The 21,657-nt window shown below is 36.7% G+C and overlaps 3 protein-coding genes across 4 annotated transcripts; 1 reads left to right on the top strand and 2 right to left on the bottom strand.

Annotated features, from left to right (window-relative positions):
- Positions 1 to 2,682: 2,682 nt before the first annotated feature.
- On the bottom strand, positions 2,683 to 3,699 carry LOC107611323 (uncharacterized). The gene is made up of 2 exons (XM_016313265.1): positions 3,390 to 3,699; positions 2,683 to 3,032 (listed from the first exon to the last, which is right to left on the bottom strand). Exons 1-2 carry the CDS (start codon positions 3,697 to 3,699, stop codon positions 2,683 to 2,685), a joined length of 660 nt encoding a protein of 219 aa, XP_016168751.1.
- A 3,056-nt stretch (positions 3,700 to 6,755) lies between these two features.
- Positions 6,756 to 11,479, top strand: LOC107634036 (SUN domain-containing protein 1). 2 transcript variants are annotated; one of them, XM_021123888.2, is made up of 3 exons: positions 6,786 to 7,982; positions 8,110 to 8,171; positions 10,884 to 11,473. In XM_021123888.2, the coding sequence occupies exons 1-3, from the start codon at positions 6,909 to 6,911 to the stop codon at positions 11,134 to 11,136; spliced, it is 1,389 nt and encodes a 462-aa protein (XP_020979547.1). In that variant the 5' UTR covers positions 6,786 to 6,908; the 3' UTR covers positions 11,137 to 11,473. The 2 variants fall into 2 exon arrangements, with proteins under 2 accessions (XP_016193109.1, XP_020979547.1); XM_016337623.3 differs by lacking the exon at positions 8,110 to 8,171 and having other exon boundaries at positions 6,756 to 7,982; positions 10,884 to 11,479.
- Positions 11,480 to 12,663: 1,184 nt separating this feature from the next.
- LOC107611315 (U11/U12 small nuclear ribonucleoprotein 65 kDa protein-like) lies at positions 12,664 to 19,006 on the bottom strand. The gene is made up of 11 exons (XM_021111248.2): positions 18,715 to 19,006; positions 17,530 to 17,601; positions 16,561 to 16,788; positions 15,732 to 15,813; positions 15,419 to 15,592; positions 15,049 to 15,210; positions 14,837 to 14,965; positions 13,888 to 13,975; positions 13,607 to 13,665; positions 13,407 to 13,472; positions 12,664 to 13,220 (listed from the first exon to the last, which is right to left on the bottom strand). Exons 1-11 carry the CDS (start codon positions 18,864 to 18,866, stop codon positions 13,137 to 13,139), a joined length of 1,296 nt encoding a protein of 431 aa, XP_020966907.1. The 5' UTR covers positions 18,867 to 19,006; the 3' UTR covers positions 12,664 to 13,136.
- Positions 19,007 to 21,657: the final 2,651 nt, after the last annotated feature.

Genomic DNA, 21,657 nt, shown 5'->3' with positions numbered 1-21,657 from the left:
TATGGAAAGGTTCAATAAAGTATGTTTGGAGATATTGAGCCTGCCGACAGAGGCAGCCTTTATGGGACTCGTAAATGGCTTATGGGAGGAACCCTTCTCACAATCAATTTCCAAGCGTCATCCGATCTCCATGATAGATATGCAAGAACATGCTGAAAAGTACATCAATGTGAAAGAAACAACACAGTTGAGAAAGCCCCACCAAACCCTAGAACCAACACCCACTAAAGATAAAGAGTTAGCAAAGAAGGACGATCAAAACTCCTCAAGTTGGACCAAGAGGTATCATTCCTTTGCGGGTGTTTTACTCGATTTTTTTTCATTGGTAACAATAAATAAATTAATAATTTTCGAGTTTTGTTTCACAATCTTAATTCAAAGAGCGGAAACGACTCCTCTTGTGGGTGTTTTAAGGTCTCAATTATAGTTTCAAAAGTAAAATTAAAGATAAAAAGAAAACATGCAAGGTGTCAGAAGTAAAGTAAAATACAGAAATTAAAAGAGAAAGGAAGAAGAAAATGAAAAAGAACAAATAAAAGTAAAGAACTTTAATTAAAAATAAAAAGTAAAGTACAAGTTTGAATTTAGACTTTAGAGGAATTATTTAAAATTTTCAATTCTACCCTGTGATGCTAGGAAGATTGAGAGTATTTTTGGGTTTTTAAGTGTTTTCCCAAAAAATTGAACTAATTGCAATGTTTATCCAAAACTCTATTTATAAACTAACCTAATGTCAATTGATAGTTACTTCTATAATATCTTTGCGAGTTTTCAAACTTAAATTAGTAACCATTTCCAATCTTATTGTCTCTTGACACTTTGTTATTGTTATTGATAACTATTTTTATACTTTCTACTTCGGCGCTTTATTATTATCACTGATGGTTACATCTTTGACATAATATACCCCATAATTCACGCCTAATTCAAATTTGATTAAAACTACTTTTTAATTAGTGTCAGTTAATAGACTTCACCTGAAATTGACTGTAGTTGAATTGAATTTCCACCATGTCAGTTAAAAGACTTCACCTGAAATTTGATTAAAACTACTTTTTAATTAGTGTCAGTTAAAAGACTTCATCCAGCACACGACGCGTTCTACTGCCGTCAACCGTGAAATGCATGGAAGCTGCAGAGGAGAAGGACGAGATTGCTTCGACGTGTAAATACGGGGTGTACACCATATTGTACAAATCGAGGACAATGACGAACCCCAATAGATTGTTCTTTGGATGTCCATTCTTTAAGGTATGTTAGTGATTTTATTTGGTCTGTTTGATTATACGGGAGTTGGTTATGTTTTGTTTGTTTTGGAATGATGAACATGCAGCTGAAAAATCCCAGTCACTGCAAGTTCTTCTTATGGCTGGATGACCATGTTTCAACAATAAGAGTCCTTGAGAAGTTTGTTACAAAGAACGAGGTTGATGATCTGAAAGTGTATCTGGGGAAGAAGGTAGTGGAACAGAAACTGGTTGATTTGGAGAAGAAGGTGTTGCATCTAGAGAGGAAGAAGAATGTTAATCTGTATTTGGTTATTCTTGCAGTGGTTTTTGTAATTTTTGCTTCTGTTATTGCCAAACTTGGCTGAAAAGTAGGTAAAAAAATGATGTAATGTAGTATGGAATGAGTTTCCATTTTGTTGTATGCTGTTTGAACAAAAATGTTGTAAGCTAAATTATGATATATTCAGCAAAGTGATTGCCCTAAGCAAGTTAATGGCAAAATTATTTAGAGATATGATTATATATGTAAAGCATAAATTAATCTCATGAAAGAGTTGTTAATGTATTACAAAAGAAGTCAATAACATGTCTACTACCAAAGTAAGGCATAAGTTAAGCCTGCAAGCTATACATAATCACATTGTTTCCAAAAAGAGTTGCTTTGTAAAACAACAGTATTTTCCAAAAAGATGTTGATGTCATGACTAAAGTCTAAACATGTAGCATTAACTACTTGGCTTATTTAGTCCTGGAGTGGGGATGAACTTAAACAGTCGTTGGGTTGCTTTGCCTGCTGCTGCCAAAGTTTGTGGAGATGCTCCTAATGTAGTCGGTTGTTGTGGAGAAGGGAGATGATGTTCACTCTGGGGAGGTGGCACAGGCTTCGAGGATTTATTTGTCAAAGGCTTCCTCCTAACTGTTTGCTTAGGCCTAAATGGTCTTGGTGCAGGGCGAGATGAAGACTGGGCTGGGGTCCTGAATGGTGCAGCGTTTGCATTCGAATTACCCTGCATGAAGGTCGAAACAAGTGTGAATGCAATGAAACTAGCAATCAACAACAATGAAATACCACCAAAATCCATAGTTCATTAGCAACTGATTGATTAGCAGAATTTTGTTCAACATAAGGAGGGTTCGTAGCAGCAGGGGGACTCTTTTTCCACACTCTGAGATGAGGCATTTTATAAAATGTATCCACTTAGTGTAAACACACCCAATGAAGCACATTATATAATAAGATATTTAAAACCATGAAGCAATAAAATACAGACATATAACACCTTAAATAAAACTATAATAGACACTTAAATCTCTGAGTTTATTATCGGGAGGACAATTACATCCCTGAGTAAGTAAGGACTACCTCTTCCTCGGGGGCTGAATGGGACAAAGGCAGAACCACTAGTGATTGAGAGTCCTTGTGCTTTGTCCTTGGTTTTTTCGTCTTTGGCTTCTAGTTTGGGTTGGATGGGGCCCCTTTGCACGTCTTGTAGTTGTGTCCTCTCTCACCACACTTGCTACATGTGACATAGAAACTCCTCTTCAACTTGTCACCATTAATAACAGCCTCAGCTGGATCTTTCTGTCTGTTATGCACCTTGGGACGTTCAATTGGCCTTTTTAACACAGGTGGAGCAGGCTTAGTAAACTCAGACCTTGTCCAGTATTCCTCACTAGTTACTGGCTGGATGAAGTGCTCGTATGTCTTTCTAATGGACTCCATACATAGCCATGGATGGACATAATCATCGGGCTTATCATGCCGTTTTTTTATTGCTGCTATAGCATGAATGCATGGTATCCCTTCACGGCAGGACAGTAGTTTCACAACAACAGAATGGCATAAAAATGATTAAAATATGAAGAATTAATAGAAATTCACAGCATGGCTAATATCTTGAAATTCACAGCATGGTTAATATCAGCAGATTCACAACATGTTAATTAGATTCACACCAAGCATGTCCAAATTGACAGCATGGTTAATCCCAAAAAATTCACATAATGATTATAATAGAAATTCACAGCATGGTTAATCTCACAGCATGGTTAACATCAGCTATGATTAAAATTGAAATTCACAGCAACTATGATTCACAGCATGCTTAAATTAAGAAAATGCATAGCATGTTAAAATTGAAATTCATGAACTTGACTAACCAGTGAGTTGCCATTTGTTACACGAGCAACTGTGTTTGATCAGATCCACATCAACTTTGGATCCCTTGTAAGTGACTTCAAACCGTTTGCGCTCGTTATCACCAATCCACTCTGCTGTCCATTTGTTGCTTGGTTTGATAAGCCTCTGTAGCCTTTTCTCTTGCACTGGCGCCAGTTTTCCTTCATGAGTCCCCAGAAGTTTCTTGTGTTGAACCATTCGCCGCATCACATAGCACTGTAATTCCTCGCACATTGTGAGTATGGGCTTGCATCTGTACTTCACCACCTTTGCGTTAAACGACTCGCACATGTTATTTGTTAGGTTGTTGACCTTGGGACCGTGTAACAGGTTCAAATTTCATAAGGTAGGCCCAAGCATCCTTGTTCACTTCTTTCAGTCTTTCTATGGTTGTCTTGAATTCAGAGATGGTGGTGCATCTTGCACAGTCCCACACTATTTCTCTTATGTACAGATCCTTGAATCGGTTTATGAAATTCTTCCACATATGCATCACACAGTTTCTGACATGTGCACTAAGCATTACCTTTTTCAGTGCAGGTAGCAGTCCCTAACTACAATGAAGGCATCAAGCCATGTTTACAAAAATATATAATCCAGTAAATGACTGAGAAAAGAAACTGGGAATGACAAAAAGGGAACTAACCTTCTGTTGATCTGACATAAAATTCCAACCATGGTTGCCAACATCACCAATATCCTCTTGTAATAATGTTAGGAACCACTTCCATGATTCTTTGTTTTCGGATCTTGCAACTGCGTATGCAACCACGTAGAACTGGTTGTTAGCATCCTGTGCAATAGCAGAAAGTAGTTGTCCCCCATGGTATGTTTTAAGAAATACTCCATCTAGATGGATCAATGGTCTGCAGCCACTCTTGAATCCCCGTTTGTAGGTCTCAAAACAAACATACAACTTGTCAAACATAGGGGGTGCTTGAGGCTGAGGAATTAGGTCTAGCAATGCAGAAGACCCAGGGTTACTTCTATGTATCTCTAATAAGTAATCCCTCAATTTTCCGTACTGTTACCTTTCGTTACCCATCCTCCTCTCCCTTGCCTCCTTCACAGCTCTATACACCATCTTTGGGTGTGCAGTAAGGTCAAAGTCCTCTCTTAGAAAATTAATAGCTTCATGAGTTGTCATATACGGGTGCGTTGCCATCCTCTTCTCCACCTTGTTACTGATCCAGTGTTGATAAGCGGCATTGCTTCCAAGGTCCCTTGTACAAGTGTGCTCGTTTCTATAAGTCTTGACTTGGAAGCATTGTAATTGCCGATTGTATGACAAGTGGGCAATCCAACCACACTCTTCGTCCTTGCACCCAACCCTAACTCTTTCCCTGTCATTCTTGATCCAAACCAACTCCCGACCTTCAGCAATGAAGGTATCCTTTATAACCTCTTTGAACCTCTCAATTGTTGCAAACCTTGTTCCAAACTCAAATCTTCCCTCTTCAAAACTATATTGGTCATTGAACTCAGGCCACTGACGTTTGTTTCCCTCATCCTCAGAAGAAACGGGTGTATGCAGCTCCTCAGATTCATACTCCCATACAATATCATCGCCATCCGTGTCTACATCACTCATGTAGTCTACCAGTGCTAGCCTTGGTCCTCTAGCTCTATTGGGCTCCTTTGCAGGCCTAGATCTATTGGGCTCCCCTGCAGGCCTAGATCCATTGGGCTGTCCACCAAGCCCACCTGCCTCGGGCTCATGGGCAGGCCCTTTCTTTCTTGCAGCAGACCTTGTTCTTTGAGACACGCGTCGAGCTTGCTTCTTGGGTTTCTTACTTGGCTGAGGGGTTCTCTTAAATGAATGAGGCACTTGTTTCCTTTTTCCTCTGCCAGACACAGACCCACTGACAACATCTTCCCCACTCTTACTGTTACTTTCGTTACTGGGAGGTGGATGTGCATACGCCTCATCCTCTGCACTCTCGTAACTATCGTGCTCCATCGACGATTGATCCAATTCATCCACCTCGACACGAACACCATCTTCCTCTACCTCATCGTTTTCCTTACCAGCACAATCTACAGGCTCCGGGTCATCAATAGGATGATCAAAAAATATGTAGCACTCATTAGTATCTTTGTTTCTCATCTTTGCCTGGCGCACCTGGTTGATGCCTGCATCTCCCCTCAGAACATGCAGCCCTGACTCTATATCCTTGCTCTTTGGATCATACCAGTATGCCTCCTTGTATGATTGATATCCCAGTCCTTTGAACAGTGTTATCAAGTCACCAAAATTTACAAAATCCAGGTCCATCGGTGGGAACCTCTCAACCTTACTATCCAGGTAAACTAATTCACTAGTCGGGGCCCTTTGAAAGTAGCCCCGTGATGAAAAACAGGAACCACGAAAATATCTACCATCTGCAGCATTGTTTGACTCAACGATTAGCACTAAGCATTAGCAAATACATAACTACCTTTCACCCAAATCCCACACAACCCATCTTCCATGCCCCTCCCAATACTACATTACACCTAAACCCCAACCCACGACATGCATAGCAAATAACTTTTGAAAGTAACAGTCCCATTCAGTGTCATAATAAGGGTACTTACCGGTACAGATAACAATCAAAACTCCACCAACGAAGCTTCACCGGTGCAATGTTTCACAAAAATGACGAAGGGAAGAAGATCAATCTTTATTTTTTAGGGAAAAGATCATATATATGTGTGCTATGGCTTCTTTGGAATTATGTTGAAACTCAAGGATTACAGCCAATGTTCTCAAAACGTTGCCGTTTTATCTCATAAGGACCTATTTGTCCAAGACTTTTTCCAAAACGGCCACACCTAGCTTCCTCAACGGTACTGTGTTGACACATAGGCCCAACACACGCCAACTCAGCGACACATCACCCCTCTTTGTTACGTCTAGCAGAGCATTTTATACGGAAGGATCAATCCGTCACATATTTTGAATAGTGAGGGGCGTTTTTGTATTTTTAGATTGTAAGGGACGAATGTGTCCACAGTTTAAAAGGTCAGGGACTAATTGTAATGTTTATCCAAAGCTCTATTTATAAATTAACCTAATGTCAATTGATAGTTATTCTATAATATTTTTACGAATTTTCAAACTTAAATTAATAACCATTTCCGTTCTTATTGTCTCTTGACACTTTGTTATTGTTATTGATAAATATTTTTATACTTTTTACTTCGGCACTTTATTATTATCACTGATAGTCATATTTTTGACATAATATACCCCATAATTTATGCCTAATTTAAATTTGATTAAAACTACTTTGTAATTAGTGTCAGTTAGAAGACTTCACTTAAAATTGACTGTAGTTGAATTGAATTTCCACCGTGTCAAACAAAAATACAAAATAACATAGAACTTCGTTTTAAAGAAAAATAGAAACTCTGGTGTTTGCCCATTTGCTTTCCGATCTCGCGCACTCTCGCTCTCACTCAAAATTCTCAATTCATCACCTTCTTCTTCGTTCGCAAATCATAAATTAGGGTTTCAAATGTCGGCATCTTCGGTCTCTATTATGGCCACGAACCCAGAAGCGCGTCAGCGCGCGGTCAAGAAGGCCACCACCGCCATCGAAATGCTCCCCACTGATGTCGCCGTCTCACCCGCCGGGACTGCCGGGGAAGGAAGGCAACCTTCCTCCGTCCGAGAAGGCCGCGACCTCAGCCACCAATCGATCCGTGCCGGTGCCGTTCTCCGCGGAACTTCAAACGATTTGGTCCCAGCGAAGAAGGCCTCCGCTGGAGGCGGCGATTCCACCGCCGCGCCGCAACGGCGAACCCGGAAACTCGTCCCGAAGGCTAAGAAGCCGCGGTGGCTGACGGTGCTGAGCGTCATGGGCAAGAATATCGGGCTTTGGATTGTTGTTTGGTGCTTGTTTCAGTTGATTCGAATGCTCGTGGCGAAGCCCGGCAACGCTGGCATGGTTTCCGGAGACGGTGCTGGCGTAGCTGGCGGTTACGCCTTGGCAGAATTCGAGGGCAGGATCGCCGACATTGACGATCTGCTGAGGATGGTACAGAAGCGGGTGGATGTTGTGGACAAGAAAATTGAGGAGAAGGGCGCTGCTTTGGAGAAGGAGTTGAAGAGATTGGAGAGATTGGAGAAACTTGAAGCGGCGAGTAAGAAATTGGAAGGGAATTTGGCTACATTGAAGGCAAAAGATTGGATTCAAAAGGGAGAGCTTGATAAGGTTGTTGAGGGTTTGAAGAAAGTGAAGGCAAGTGGGGGTTTGGATATAGATGAAGTGAAGGAATTCGCGAGGAAGATGATTGAGGAAGGGATTGATAAGCATGCTGCTGATGGGATTGGGATGGTGGACTATGCATTGGCGAGTGGTGGCGCCGCCGTCGTGAAGCATTCGGAGCCGTTTGATGTTGGAGGGAGAGGGAACTGGTTCTCGTTGTCTGCTAAGAATGGTGTTCACCCCAATGCCGAAAAGATGTTGAAACCGAGCTTTGGCGAACCGGGGCAGTGCTTTCCATTGAAAGACAGTAGCGGGTTTGTTCAGATCAGGTTGAGGACTGCCATCGTCCCTGAGGCCATCACATTGGAGCATGTTGCAAAGGTGACTTTCTTTGTTCTGATATTTCCTACATGCATTGTGCCGATCAGTTAATATGTTGTGTTCTCGTAGGTGTATTCGGTAATGTGGTTTTCGAGGGTTAATGCACTAGTCTTATTATTATTTGCAGCGGAGTTTTGGAGGTTTTTTTCAATCACTCAAAAACCTCATTTTCAGGCTACCAAATTTGAGGTTTTCATTTTATTTCAATTAAATTTATTATTTTATTCCTAACAAATTGTAAACATATATAGGAAGTACTCCAAACTCTTTCTTTCTATTATTTAGGGTGAAAAAATCTCAAACCCTCCCTTTACTTCCCCTTCCTTCCCCTTCAAAGTCTTTCCTTTTCTTTCCGCACAACTAGCCAACTCTTAGTGTTCCTTGGTTTATTAAAATTTTGGGGCAATTTGGATGTTTGTTTTGGGCATTGATGCATTGTGATTGTTCATATGCATATGGTCTTCCCATATTTATACACATGCCTGCTTTTTTTTATTTTAGTCAGTTCATAAATTTGCAGAATGTGCCAGTGGAATTTAGTCTAGGCAAGATAAGTTTTGGCCTTCCTGTCAGTTATAGGCTATGGTAGTTTGCTGAATTAAAAGTAGTTGTCTGCAGAATATGGAGTTTTTATCCTTGTACTTTTGTATTAAACATGACAATAATGTAAATATCATCATAATAGCCTTTGAGATGCACACTTGATGTTTCTTAATCTAGTATATGATTGAAGAAGCAATTGAAATGCTATTTACCTCATGTTAATATAAGGTTTTTATACTTTTTATATTCCCTTTGAAAGAGTTCTGTATGTCAAAGGCAAATCGTGATATCTTAGTGCTTCTTTGGATTTTTCAATGTGCAATGTGTGCAAGGTTGTCTTGTTGATGTAGTTATGTTACATGAATGATATTGAACTATTTACAGTTGTATGAGAGTAAGTCTGTGAGACCTTTAGTAATGCAGTGGTTTTCCCTTTATGTAATTGCTTGAAGGTACTTAATTTTGAATAAAAAATTACTTCAAACTTTGTCATCCATCATATTATTTTGCATTTTTGTTGTACTAAAGTAGCTTTAGATGGCTGAGTGTGACTAAATAGTTCATCTTTTCTGTAAAAGTCACTACATGCTTCATAATTATGACAAATTAACATTTTAACTAGAAGTTAAATGTCTGATTTCTTGCTCATTTGGTGTCTATTCATTTCTTCTGTGAGCTGTGAACGGGACATTGTTTTTTGTTCACAGTATGTATGACAAAGAGTTTTCATTGTAAATTCATTTGATGAAGGTTCGCATTATTTGGTGAGTGTTTGCAAAACCAGTGCATTTTCCAGTGCTAGATTGGTAGTTCTTTTTTAGGATTTAGGTAAGGAGTGTCCTAAGAACATTGGTTAAGAAAGTAAAAGAAGAAAGTCTTGGTTTTCCCAATGAATTAAATACATAGAAAACTTAAAATATTAACATTTACTTTTTATTTTCTGGAAATACTTTCTTCTTAAAGTATCCTTAACTAGTGCCCAGAGCACTTGTTAACAAGATCCTTTTTTAATAGTCTTACTAGCACATGGTCTTTATTAATTAATTGTGCTTCGTTGTTTTTTCTAGAAGCGAAAGTAATCAATTTTAAGTGGTAGTTTGTCCTCTCTTAGAGTACCCATCATCATTTCTATCAAGCGTTTACCACAGGTTGTACCAATTCCTGTCGATATTGGATATAAATAATGAAACTAATTTGAAGGACCAACTATAACATCTCCTAGCTAGAGCAGTAACAATTGAATTAAGTTGTATTTTATCTGAAGAGGATTAATCTGTGCTTCAGGATTTTTTTTTTTTTTTTTTTTTTGGTTGCAAATAGTCAATAAAACATGCAAAAGAGGGGGAAGAAGCAGATTTAATGATTTTTGAAATGGTTATGTACTCTGTTTCGATTTTTACATATATGAATATTTTTGTGAAAATTGTTGTTGCACATATTATGGGAAGGATGGTAGAATCTTGGTAGTTTTGTCATGCATAAAGAAGTCCAAGGAAACTTCTAAGCAGAACTATCAAGGTAGATTTGGATTTTACTGATTTTGATTATAAGCATATAGGATACTCTGGCATACCTTAAGACAAGGGCTTCATTGTTGTGTGGAATATACCATGCCTTGCTATTTGAGTCAAACTATTAATATATAGATTTTAGTAGTTCAACTATGGGTTAGGATCTTCTCATGTTTGCTATCAACCTGGCCTGCCTTGTCATTTCAGAGATAGATGCACATAGATGGAGCACTCTTATAAATTAGAATAAGTTATAGATGCACTATCACTTTATCAGTCTATCATTTTTTCTGGTTAAATCATATCTGGTCAATGAAATCTCGGAGATCTTCCACCTCAATTGATTTCCATCTCAATTTATGTAGTGTTGTTTGTCTGTTGGTATCGTATTTGAGTTGTCCTGATCTTTTACATTTTGCAAGTGGCAGTTACATTTTTTTTATCCCAATTGGAGAGAATATCTGCTATAGCATTAAAATTGCTGAATTCAGTGTGCAGTATCGAGCATTTACTGTTAGATCGTAATTTATAATTGCTAGGTAGAGCTCAACTTCTATTATTTAAGCATATTACCAACTAACAACAACAACAAAGCCTTATCCCAATGGGTGAAGTCGGCTGATATTACCTACTAACTGCCATGCTTTTACAGTCAACATAGTTGAATTTTTTATCATTTTATTTTATTTTTTATTTAATTTTTTTTGCAATGGGCAATTAGTTTATGTGATCTGTTTTTCTGTTGTCTTCATACACAAGTTTTTGCTACAATATTTATATTTCATTAATTTTTCCACATCCTTTTAATGCCATTAATTTTTGGTACTAATATTTTTCGTTTCAACAGAGCGTTGCATATGACAGATCAAGTGCTCCGAAAGACTGCAGGATCTCCGGTTGGCTACAGGGGCGTAATATGGATTCCGTTATTCATCCAGAGAGGATGTTTCTCCTATCAGAATTCACATATGACCTTGACAAGAGCAATGCTCAAACTTTCAAGTTGCTGGACTCAGCAAGTTCTGTTGTTGTCGACACAGTACGGCTCGATTTTACCTCAAACCATGGAAGCCCTTCACACACTTGTATATATCGCTTGAGGGTTCATGGTCACGAGCCCGAAATAGTTTCAATGATGGCTACACAATCATTATAATGCATATCTTATTTGCTTGGAATTTGATCAAATGCCCGTGTAATTTTGTTAATGTTCAAGTATTATTTGTTCAGATAGAGATTAGGAAGGACTCTGTTATTGTTAGAACAGGCACTAATGGTCCTTACAGTGTTTCTGCTTCAGATTGATTTTGTATGTAGTGTAAGATCCCTGAGTTAGGTAGATGGCTGATTGAGTATCGCGAACTTTCGTTAATGTGTCTTATTTAACCTTTCGTTCAACGATGAGCCAAATTAGCCATCTAAGTTAAGCCACTTCTTTGCTAATGTGGATGTGTTTCTATACATTTTGTACATTCAACATGTCCGTAGATAAATCTTGCTTTCTTTTCTCTGGTTGGTAAACTAAACCCATTGTTTTTAGTGAGGACACACCATTATTGACAGGAGTGATAACTACCTTGGCTTTCGTAACCAAGTTGCATTTGACAAAAAGTTTTATATAACTTAGATGATATATACATGGTTTTATAAGAAAAAGGGTTAACCACTAAAAATGCTTTCAAAATAATGCTCCTAAATATTTCGAAATAATGCTCCTAAATATTTTGTCGTTGACAAAAGTAACTTCCATTTTTTGTATCGGTAAAAAAATAATTTAAAAAGAAGGTTCTGGAAATTCAGAATGAGTGGTATTGGCGATCTAAAAGATTTGGGGATCACCATCATGAATCATTTTGAAATTGGGATTTGTTTTAATTAAAATTTTAAAAATTAGTGTTTTAAATTAGGATAGAGTGTGCTGACCATGTCATCCTTTCAATTGTCACATATGCCTTCTCTATTTGCCACAGGCATTCACGTTAATAGAAAATGTCTTCATCCACGTTTTTCAATTATTGAAGGATATTTTTATTGATATAAAAAAATGAAAGCGAGAATATTTCGAGGACATTTTTAGTACCCTAATAAAATATCAATCATTCATTTAAACAAAATTATACACAAACAAAAATGTTCGCAATTCATATATTTTAATTATTTTTAGTTACTTTAGAGACACAGACTTCCACCGATAATATAAATTACATTTGTAATAGCTATGTAGTGAGAATAAATAAGTGCAGGTTATTTGTAAATTTATCAAAAAATTCATGACATAATTTATACTTATATACTAAATCACAAGAAAGCAATAATCATTTGCATTTCTTAAATTTACGAAGGTGGTCTTGTGATATGTGACATTATAAACATTTCAACAATCAAAACATCAAGAAATCAATGCTATTTAGAGGGAGACAAGATATCAGGGAGAAATGAAGAACTGAATTCATCAAAGACTAAACTATTCCCCAATTTTGGTTTAATATATTCTGCTCACTGTGCTTTTCCCACAATGTTATGGGTCCATTTATCCATCTATAAGAAGCAAAGATTTAAAGAGGCAGCTCTATAAGCATCATGTTTTGTATGCTAAATTTAACCAACCACATGATCCTCACACAAAGTGCAGAATCTAGAATCTATTGAGTGTTTCCTCAGTTGTCTCCTGTACCAGTAACGAATTAACGATGGCTTATAGAAACAACAATTCTACTTGGCTTATCCTTTGTAGAATGGATTCTATAGCAGCAAGCAATACCATCAATGCTTAAATATAGTAACCTTAATCCAAATTACAAACCTATCTTGGGGAACTTAACATCATTCATCATACAAGTAAACTTTTTACAACCCGGAATCGCCCTTCCATGGGAAATGCAAATGGCAGCATCAAGATTAATGCTATATCACAAACATTCCAAAATGTCGTCTGGAGCTACGTAGTTCAAAGCGGAGTCATCTCCCGGTCGACATAAAGTTGCAGCATTAGCCATCTATCGTTTTACATTTAGACAAGGGGAAATGAGTAAACGACCTCATGCGATTCTCAGATCTGAGATCACAAAACTAGTGGTGCATCCCTCCTGTGCCCACAGAATCAAGTTCCTTTAGTGGCACCAGGATTCCGACCAAACTGGATTATCATTGGCTTGCCTTTAAATACATATCCATTCACTAGATTCTGAAACCAAAGGTATGTGACATAAACCATTTAATAAGATCACCCCATCTCATGGTTTAGCAAATTCTGGAAGAACTATATGACAAATGAATAAAAAATATCGTAATGGAAAATCAGAAAACGAAATCATCTTGCACATATCAGAAATTAAAACACAGGAAAGCGAGTCTGCTGTGAGAAATATACCAGTCCCTGATGAGCCAGCTCAATTGATGGGAATGTTAAAAATGCTTGACCTCTCATCCTTCCTTCCTGAAACTCAGAACTAGTCATTAATTTTAGTCATGCTTTGCTACCAGCGAATATTTGTTTTGGAAGTCTCCTCGTATGGCATCAACACCAAATTGAAATTCATATACGGTTTTAAAAGCCAATCAAGGTCTTACCTGCATCAGTTTTACATGAAGGCAAGACTTGGCAGTCTCAATACTTCCAAACAAGCACCCTGCCATAGCAAAAGACATATGCAGAACTCAATTGACATCCGAACGATTATGTTATAATGAACTCATTATGTCACATATTTGGTAAAGTTATTATTTATTTTAGGCTACTAAGATGTTCATTAAGGTAATTATTATTTTTTTAGAAGTGTATGTACTAGTCTAAGCACAAATCATGTACCGATAAAACCAAACCTGAAACAGCTAAAAGTGTAGCAGCTTACCAAATATTAAAAAAAAATCTTCACCAACCACATCTTTTGCCAAATTCTTAATATACAACACAGGAGCCGGATTTCCAGTGGTATAGTTCTGCACCATCCATCAATTCAAAAACACAAATCCATTACACATGCAATTTTGCACTACAATGTTTTCATAACATCCAAGTACGTGACCACTAGAAAATCATGCACATAGCAAAAGAAATTTTTGTTGAGAAAAAAGCAATAAAGAAATGTCAGACCATATTACAGATTAGATGCATTGAACAATTAGCAGTTGTCAAGTTCCTTTAGATTAACCACAAACTGATGAAACAAGTGGGCGAACAAAGAATTGTCACTTGAAACAAATTTGAGATTGTATACAGGAAAACTTATAAAGGTAGCTTCAATAAGATCAAGACGGGGATATTTTAAGCTACTCACAATTCTTTATTTCAACACTTGATCTCTCAAAGTAGTTACCAATTTCCATAATAGAGGCAAGACAGTTTCAAATGCTAATGGAAAACTGGAAAACATGATCAGTTAATATGATAATCTGATAAGATATGCAAGTCTGTCTACAAATAGCCTTCTACTAGAAACAATTTATCAAAAAAAAATTGCTAGACATTACTCAATGGAGGCTGATATAATGACAATAGATACAAGATACTGCAATATGATACGCATGAAATTCCTTGAGAAAATTAATGTAATATAAAAACAATAGATTTTTAAGTGAAATATATTTTGTTTATTTGATAAAATTTGCCAGAACAGTGTAGGTACCACTACATTCATTGAACTTATGTTAAATCATTATATTTATGGCATTGATGAAAATCGTTTTCAACCCAACAGGCAGATACTATATTTGGAATGTAGCACTTCGACACCTAGAAGGACGAGACTTGGCAATAAAAAGTGTAGATATTTAGCTACATTCAAAGTACAAACCTTAAACAATACTCTCTAATTCTTCTGGAGTCAAGAATTTATGTGGATCTGGACTCTCTTTTTCTGGCTCCTGTAAATCTTGGCTTCTGTCATCATTTTTTCGCTCATCCTTAATTTCTTTGGGAGCAATATTGATCTGCAAAATCATCAAGAAAAGCAACAACTGTAAGCTACAATAATATGCTACAAGAACCAATCAGATGGAAAGTAAACAAATACCTGCAAAACAGGGTTCTTCTTGATTACTGGGATTTCTTTTGGGACTAAGGTGGCTGGTTTTACTCCAACATCCTCATGAGCTACATCTTTATCAATGGCAGGGCCAATAATTGTCTCACGCCTGGCACGCTTCTTAGGCTTTTCTGTTGTTGGCTCTACCTCCTAAAATTCTTTTTTGTTACTTTCCTATGGTAACTTAAGAATAATGAATGGAAAAAAACACGCACACACACACACTCACACCCTTGTTGGTATTAAAAAAGATGTGCATGAAATAAATGCTTTACACGAATTTGAAGCATTTAAGCATTTTCCATTGCACATATACATCGCAGTGGATTAGATGCTAATGAAGCAATGGTGATGATACCTCTTCTGAAGATTCCATCTCTGATTCACCACTTGACAGATCTGCAGACTGAGGCTTCAAAGGTACCCGAGGAGGGGGAGGTGGTGGTGTTGGCACGGCTGGAGGTAATGGCGGTGTTGGCAATGCCATACGAAATGGAGCTGGAATGTTCATTTTGTTCATTAAGTGTAGAACCTATATTAGATAGGTAGAAAACTTGTGATCACAATTTGCTACTCAGCAGAAAAATAAAATAAAATGAAAAAAATAATTCCACGGGAGCTGGAGAAAGAAACCAATGAATTTTTACATCCTCAGCTAATACTGGAACAACCTGAGTGTAAAATCGGGGAACAGCAATCAGAGCATTAACAATGTTGGTCAATATATTTCCATCCGGCGGAGGGTAAGCGTACCTGTTAAACTAATTTGATTAGAGTATACCAAAACCAAACCAAATTTTTATAGACCACACTGCAAAGATGGTTCCAAAACCATGCATCATACTTTCTACGACTAAAAAGTAGGATACATGACAACATACTATAAGTACACATAATTATCATTCATAGTTATTCATGTATTCAGCAGCAAAGCACTAAAATACTAAAATATAGATTAAAATAACAGTTGTCAAAGTTAGTTATCAGTGGTTATCATTTGAAGTTTCCATTGTAAACTGAACATTAGGGCAATAAATGGCTACAATGTATCACCAGATAATAATCTATATCTTTTTTCATCATGTGAAATAGAAGAACAAATATACAAATTGTAAGATATTGCAGGTTGCAGTGGCATTCTGCTTCGCCTAATATGTTATTCTTGAATTGCATGCAATAAGTAAACACCAAACACAACATGATGTTAAGGGAGACTTGAAAAAGATGAAAAGCAAGAGGGAGAGAGATTAAATGAACATACAAAATATAGACTTGATTGAAGAAATTCTCATTGAAAAATTTCATGATTCTATACTCTTACAGCCTCAACAACATATAAGTAGAATCAGACTTTTAATCTACTATGATTTTTTTACTGTCTTTTCATTAATCTGTTTTTTATTTAATCTTCTTGACCTATCTGCCATATTTAAGTGCCAAGGGGAATCCTAAAGCAATAAAAAGCAACAAATACAAAAGACTGCAATGTCAGAAGCGTACTCAAGGTGAGGTGGAAATGGATAGTCAACACCAAGTCTTTCAGCAATTGGCTCAGCAACAGGGAAACATCCTGATTTTGTATCTTCATCAATAGCTTTGGTTACAGTTGTATCTTTAACCACAGACGCTTTAGACTCCTTTCCCAGCTGAGCTACACTGCCTTTTTCGCCACTTTCCATTGGATTATTAGCTCTCTCTGCTGACAAGACTTTACCAAGAAGCCTCAACCTAACCAACCCCATGAAAGTGAAGTCACAATCATACAAAGAATACAGTTTCTAATAAACTTTACAACGTTATATTTATATTAACCAATTTCAGGGCAAGTATTTTACTCATAAAGTTGAAAATCAGGAATCAATTGAAAAAGGATATCAGGATAAATGAATATGAAGTAGAAATATAGAATTAAGAAACAACAACAAAGCCTTGTCCCACTAGGTAGGTGGGGTCGGCTACATAGGTCCACAATGCCTTTGCACCCTATCATTTATAGTGTTTGAAATAAGCTCATTTGGGCTTAAATTTCTCCTGATCACCTCACTTAGAATATTCTTAGGTGTCTCTCTGCCCAGAACCATTGATCTATCCTCCTAACCAAAGGTTCTGCTAGTCTTCTCTCCACATGTTTATACCACCTAAGACAATATTCCACCATCTTTTCAATAATAGGTGACACCCTGACTTTCTCTCGTGGTTTCGTTCCTTATTCTATTAATTCGAGTATGACTATTTTCTATCAAAGCACTCTCATCTTTGGCACACTAAGCTTATTTTCATAGCTGGTTTATGATTTACATCAACCTCTATTTTTATATTGTTTTGAATAATACAAATAAGAATATAGAATTAAGAAAATGCAAAACAAAATTAATCTACTCTAAGGCCATCTCTTCTAATATGCAATTGATTCATTTAAAAAATTGAACCAAAAGAAACGTAACAAATGGTTCAAAGAAATTAAAATACCCATGTAGTTGACGTTGTGCTTGAGATGCCGACATTTCATTTTTGAAATCTACGAAAGCACAATTCCTCAACCTGAATTATACAAAACAATTATGATTAACATTCATGAACAAAAATAAATTGGAACAAATATTATCAATTGATTAAATAACAGTGAGATTTTTTTGTGAGGCACCACAAACAACAACAAAGCCTTTTTCCACAAGGTGGATTAGGTATAGATCTAATGATGTTACTGTAAAAAAGTTTCACAAGGACATGAAACACCACCATCAACAAAATGGCATGGTTCAAGTAATTAAGTATCAGCGAACTATAAGCCGCTGTGCAATAGAATTAATAAAAGCTGCTAAAAAGCTGAGGCTAATATACAACATAGTAGCATAAAAAACAAATTGTTCTAGGAAGATCTCTCACAGCCACAATCTAAATTCGAAAATCGGGAGATTTGTCAGTCTCCCAAAAGTTCTTTCTTTAATAAAATTGAAAAATTATATTAAGTTCACGTTGTAGCCTACTGCCTACAGTTTATTTATTTTCTAGTTTAAAACCTTTAAATTTAGTTACTTTGTTTTTGTTCATTATGCCAAAAAGCATTTCTACTTATCACCTTATTTCATAGGCCATGAATAACCAAATGCATCATCCAAAGTAATTCACTAATTCTTTCCTTAAAAATATAAACACAACAAATGGCCCACTAAATGGCTAATGCCTGACATGACGATAAAACACCATGGAACTTAGAAAAGCACCAACTCCACTAATTCGTTCCTTTCCTTCTTGTTCACCCTACCATTTCATGAAGGATAAAATAACATTTATGTTTTCTCATTCTATTAAGATCTCCAATGGACATGGAAATAACCCAAAACCAAAACCATCCTAATTTACAACATGTATGCTCGAAAACCATGAAACAACAATAAAAGAAATGTAAAGCATTTCGTCAAACACCTAACATGCAACACCATATCCCCATAACCTATCACTATGTTCTTCCATGTCTTACAAAGAATAGACTGGTGGCAAAACAAAGGGTCAAAACTCGCCAATGCAAATCAATGGAACCTAATGATGGCACAAATCCTTGCATTACAAACTTATTGCCAAAGAGTGATATTAGTGAATTATAAGATGGAGAAGCTTTAAATAAATATATAAAAGCAGTGGCAGTTAAATTACCTTCCAGTAGAGCAAGGACGAAGAGAGGAAGCACCATAATGAGATAAGAGGCGAGAAAGGGTGTCATGAGGTATAGCTTCGAGAAGGTGCTTAATCAAAAGGGTCACTGGTGAATCCATAGCTGGAGGCTTTGAATCTGCAGAGTGATACATGTGGCTACCCAAGAAATGTTTAAGAGGGGATTACCAGCTTCAAATGGAGAATGGAGGCGGCGCAGGAGTTGAACGGACTCAGCGGAGTAGTGATCGAGAGAGAACGAAGCAGCGACGCCGGCGGCACCAGCTCTGGCTTAGAGAGCAGAGAAGGGGAGAAGAGAAACGTAGCAGCATTGCACTAATGAAGTAATGACTAATGATCCTCCAATTTCTTTTTTATTTTTCAATTATTTTTTTTTTGCTGACTTTATTTTTCAATTATTTGATAAAGCGTGATTTTGTATGGATTTTTAATTTAAATAAAATAAAATATGATATTTATTAAAACATGTAATATGTGATAATTTATTATTTTGAATATGTAAGGCTACTAATGTGTCTCTACCTTTTCGTTTTATGCATAGAGAGATTAGCTTGTTTGTTTGATTGCTTACAAAGTGTTTAAAAGGGATTGGACTCTTATTTCTGTGTCTAGAGACGGATCAAAAATATCACATCAAATGTGTTGCAAACGATTTATTTCTCTTTTGTAAGATTAGAAAGTCTCAAGTTGAGTTGGTGATGAATGTTCTCATACTTTTTATAGAGCCTCTAAAATGAAGGTAAACCTCCAAAAATCTAAAGCACTTTGTTTTAAAAATGTTTTTTCTGTTCGTAAACAAATATTTACTTGTATGTTTAGTATTCGTTTCACTCAGAATCTGAAAAAGTATCTTGGTATAAATTTGAGTCACTCTTGTATCTCTAAACGAGGGGCTTAAGATGTTATTAAAAAGATTCAAAGGCGGTTGACGAGTTGGAAAGATAGATTATTAAATAAAGGAGGAAAGATTTATTTGATAAAGTCAGTTATTTTATTTATTCTCATCTATTAGATGCAAATTTCTTTATTTCTTGCTTATACTTGTGAGAAAATCAACTCCATTACTCGTCAATTCTTATAGAAGGGCCAAAGTAATGGAAGAGGCCTTTCTCTTGTGAAATGGAAAACTTTAATTGTTCCTAAAAAAAGCTAGGGGTCTTAGCTTTAAAGATGCTCATTGTGTGAATCTGGCTTTAATTGGTAAATTGATTTGACAAATTCTTAATTGCAAAGATAAGCTTTGGATTCAACTTTTGGTGGGCAAGTATCTAAGGCATTGTTACGGTTTGGATTTTAAAATCCTGAAAATGTCTCTAACTATTTGCGCAATATTGTTGCGGCTTTTAACCATTTGAAAGAAGGATTTTTTTAGTGTTTTGGCTCCCTTAACCAATCAGTTTGGCATGACTCTTGAAGTCCTATTGGTAAGATTGGTCTACCCTATATTCATATTTCTAACTTATACCTCCATCTTAAAGATATTTGTGTTAATTCTACTTGGTAATTAGAGGGTTTAGCGACTCCTTTAATCTCTATTGTTAAGAGTTTTATTTTTGGTATTACTTCTCATTTTGGAATCAATCCTGGATAGTTCTAGCATTCAACTCCTTCAAAAACTTATTATACCAAGGACGGTTACTATTGGCTCTTGAAGTGAAGGTTTAATTAGCTGAAAACTTGTTTTCTTGCAATTTTAACTGGTTCTTTAGTTTTCTAAACTTCTTTAATTATTGTTTAAGACTCCTGACTGGTAATTAGACTTTGAGACTAATGAGAATAAATTAGATGACTTAAGATTAGATATTTTTGTTACGAGTTTAGAGACATTGACTTAGGCTTGGGATGAACTATGGGTGGAATAACTTGAGTGAACTGGTGGAGTGTTGAGATGATGGTGTATTGAGACAAGTGAATGATTGAGGCCGATGAGATTGATGAGATAAGTATTACTAAACTTGTGCTATGAGTAGTGATCACTGTGACTAATTCTATACTATTGATATATTGAGATTGATGAGTCGCTATTCTCCTGGCAAGGACGGTGGTTAATCCCACTTACGTTGAGATGTGAGATCTGAGGTTGAGTATCCCGCTCGCATCCTTTCAAGTCACAAGAGTGTGTTAGTCATTATATCCATGGACAATGAGCCAGACACTATATCCATGGGGTACCATTTTTATTCGTGACCAAAAGGTGACATCCCAAGGGGATGTGTCGGGTTGGCAGTTGAACCGACAAGTGATATCACGGCCAATAGGACAGACATTCATCATGTGCATCTTCTATTTGTTTGTTTGCTTTGCCTAATTGCATCTTTTGCCTAGATGTATAACATGCTTACTTGCTTCATGAATTACTTGCTATATATGTATATTACCTGTGTTTTACTTGTTTGCAATTACTTGTGCTTTCTACTGGGATCGAGGAGGCTTGGTAGACGGTGGCGATGAGATCGCATGGAGGTTAGGCTAGCGAAGGCTGTGGGACAGCGGTGTTTATATTAGTTACAAATCCCTTAAGATAGATAACCTTTTTATGGTTTAGGTTTACTTTAAGTTTGAATCTTATGCTTGATGTGAAGTTAAAAGATTGCCTTTGGTGTCCCGAAACCTTATATCTTATATATTGGGCATTGTTACCATACTGAGAACCTCCGGTTCTCATACCATATGTTGTTGTTTATCAGATGCAGGTCACAACCCACCTTGGTGAGTTTGTGGGATGGTGACAGAGTGGAGGATTCGCTTTTATCTTTTACATTTTGGTTTTTTTTATGTAAATTCTCTCACTTTTGTTTATTGTATCTTGTTGCCTTAGAAGCTTACTTTGAAAGCTAGGATGTTGTTGTTTTATTTCAAAAACTCTGTTGTGTCTATATTAACTAGTCGGCCTAAATTTCATAGGCTGCAGCTAGTACTCTTTTG

This window comes from Arachis ipaensis, chromosome B1 (assembly GCF_059453495.1).
Source record: "Arachis ipaensis isolate K30076 ecotype BB chromosome B1, ASM5945349v1, whole genome shotgun sequence".
NCBI lineage: Eukaryota > Viridiplantae > Streptophyta > Magnoliopsida > Fabales > Fabaceae > Arachis > Arachis ipaensis.
This window is presented reverse-complemented; position numbering and strand designations above follow the sequence as displayed.